The following is a 2,960-nucleotide window of genomic DNA, read 5'->3' on the forward strand; positions in this document are numbered from 1 at the left end:
ATATAAGAGGAACATGTAAGTAGTTACCATATAAATAAACACCTCTTCTTTTTATTGCTTAAACTGCATAGTATAAAACAAAGTGCTGAAGGGGGACGTACACGTGTATTAAAAAAAAGGAAAAGTCCTGGAAGGCAGTGGGGTAATCGGCAGGAACAGAGTGACTGCAGTTTGAGACTGGAGCTTGTGTGTTCTGCAGTCAGTGCAGTCATCGTTTATTCAGAGAATAGAGGGAAAGGTCCCGGAGGCTGCGCAGGCTGCCACTGATGTCACGCCTCTGTTTCAGGTGGCATCTTCCCGTGTACTGGGACACGTAGCTTTCAGGCTCACGTCCCCTTCGGGACAGGATGTGCACCATGTGGCTCAGCTTTGACCTGATAGTTGAGTAGTGAAACTGCCTCTCCTTGTGCAGCTTCTGGAAATACTCTGCCCTGTGACCGATAGGATATTCAAAGGACCGGAGGGAAGAAACAGAGCCAGTAGAGCTGGCAAGAGAGCACTGGGATGAGGATGAAGACAGTGACCACAGACTAGAACTTGATACAGCCTTTCCAGACAGAGATCCTTCTTTTGACAACTTTCTGTGAAGCAGGGGTGTTTCTGTGTACTCATCTTCCCTTGTCTGTGTCACTGCAGTCTTCAACAAGACCGAAGTCTGAGTGCCCATCATTCTAGCAGCAACTGATGCCTGCGTGCCAGTTTCTGCTGTCACAGAATAGGTCTGCGTGGCAGCATTACACACAGGCACTGCCCGCTTCTCTTCCCATGGGCCAGTTTGAGTCGATGTGCTTCTCCGTTCCACAATGGCCACTTGATTGCTGAACCACTCCCCTTCAGAGAGGCAAGAATGCCCCAGGTTACAAGAGTTTTCTCCAGAACTATCTTCAGCCTGATCTGGTTCTTTCAATAGTTTCTTTGGAGTACTAGACAATCTGGCAAATTCTGCTCTCAAGTTGCCTTCCACAGTATATTCTTTAGAGGACTCTATTCTGCTCACCAGGTGATCAAATATCCCACTGTTCCTGCAGCTGGACAGACACTTAGGGCTGATGGGCATTGACTGAGCATAAAGAATCCTGAACTGGAAGTCGAAGTGTTCAACCACTTGCCCTGACAATAGCAGCAAGTTACTGCTGTTCAGCTTCCCATCGGACCATGTGAAACTATTGAGAACAAAACAAGAGCCACAGTTAATCCCCAGTGAGTTTCAGCACATAACATACAGATAGCAAGACTCAGCTTAGCAGAGCTGTGCATAAAGAAAGGTATAAAGCTGACAGACTATTCATTCTCTCTTCTTCAGGAAGAGCTCTATTTAGCCATGGCCAAGTGCTTTGCTAGCAACAAGTTGTGCAAAACAGTTTTCCAAAGCTGTTTCCAGTTTTGCATTAGCCCCACCTAGACGCAGCCAGTCCACTTGCCATTGGCTTTCGTTAATACCAGGCAAACAGCAGAGGTCATACATTCTTCTTGCAGAACCCCCCCCTTTCTGTAGCTTCACCAGCACCATCAGACCCCAATACTTGCCTGTAGGAGCCTGTTGTCACTCTAATGCCATCAATTAACATGAACTTCTCGTGGGCTTTCCCAACAATTTTGGCACCTGATCTCAGGTAGTACGTGCTCCCTGTGAGGGTTCGAACTCTCAGCAGCTGTTTCAGAAAAGGGAAAAAGTAATAACAGATCTAAGTGAACTTCCAAAAAGTTTTGATTAGCAATTCTACCTAAAAGCAGCTAGGCACACTAAAGAAGATGGGATTGCAATGAACTTCCTCATGCTGTCTGCACGTGTTGCTAGTTAAATTTCTGTTAGACGAGGAGAGTCTGTGGAGAGAACAGCCAGTTCTGATTCGTTACTGCCCAGGAGGCTGGAAGGGTTCCCCATCCAGAGGAGCTCTCACTGGAGTGAACATAAGCCATTCCAAGCCATGCGGTAACAGTCATGTCAGCCTATATTCAGAGGAATTAATAAATCACCTGGGTCACATCATCCAAACCCTTTCAAAAGAAAGCAACCACGTATTAGGAAAGCAAAGAGATGGTACCAGAGCCATCCTCCCTTGAGCCGTGCTTCTGCTTCCTCAGCAAGCAGTTCCTTGAGCCAAAGAACAAAGCTACTTACATCTCGCAAGATCAATTGCTTCCTCGGGACGGGGATCACAGTGCACACCCGACCCACACAGGGCAGGTGCATGGCACGGCTGCAGCTCCTGCACACAGGAAGCACAGCAGAGGACACGTGCCTTTTCTGCATGGCTTTCGCTGCGTTTGTGAGCAGTTTCACATGTTGGATTAGACCGCACTGAAACCATGCGATACTGAGCTTTGATCTTCAGGAGCTGAGAAACATGTCAGAAAACCCCCTTTTACACCAGTTACCAAACAGACAGGAGGCTGTGCTCTTTCAAGGGAGTCTGCTGGTTTGCAGAAGTGCAACTTTGACATCCATAACCATAAAGTGTACCACAAAAAAATCAAACCACGCGCAGGCACCCACAGTCAGCACTTACACTTTCCTGCTCGGGACAGACTCCCAAATTCTTGCACATTTCCAAGAAATGGGGTAGAAAGCCCTGGTCAAGAAGGATGTAGACAGGAACTTTGCGGTTGTTATAGGCATCCTGAAGGTCACTGAAGATATCAGTGTCTGTGAAGGCATCCATCACAAGGGCAATCACCTGCAAGAGAAGTGACAGCATTTGTTCAAGGGCTTTACTTTACACAAGGCTGGATCACTGCCCCCCCCAGCCATCTTCTGCTCCCACCATTGAGGCCAGATGCACATTTCTTTGTCCTGCTGTGCAGGCCCTGGCGACTTATAAAAGATTTCTATATTCCCACAATGTTTCTGTGAATTCCTTGTGCCCTGGATAGCAAAGCGTAAGCCTGAAGAGGGTTTTCCTCGCTTCTGCTGCAGCTTTTGTACACTTTCACATCCTGCTTTCATACAGAATCTTCTC

General features: G+C 47.4%; 1 protein-coding gene across 1 annotated transcript; it reads right to left on the reverse strand.

Annotated features, from left to right (window-relative positions):
- Window positions 1-208: 208 nt before the first annotated feature.
- FAM83D (family with sequence similarity 83, member D) lies at window positions 209-2,678 on the reverse strand (the record flags this gene model as incomplete). Its single annotated transcript, XM_010013178.1, has 3 exons — window positions 209-1,163; window positions 1,528-1,652; window positions 2,511-2,678. Coding segments are annotated over 3 exons (1,248 nt in total), but the record flags the coding sequence as incomplete, so codon positions are not given.
- Window positions 2,679-2,960: the final 282 nt, after the last annotated feature.

Source organism: Nestor notabilis, unplaced genomic scaffold, assembly GCF_000696875.1.
Source record: "Nestor notabilis isolate BGI_N333 unplaced genomic scaffold, ASM69687v1 Scaffold34274, whole genome shotgun sequence".
In the NCBI taxonomy this organism is placed as follows: domain Eukaryota; kingdom Metazoa; phylum Chordata; class Aves; order Psittaciformes; family Psittacidae; genus Nestor; species Nestor notabilis.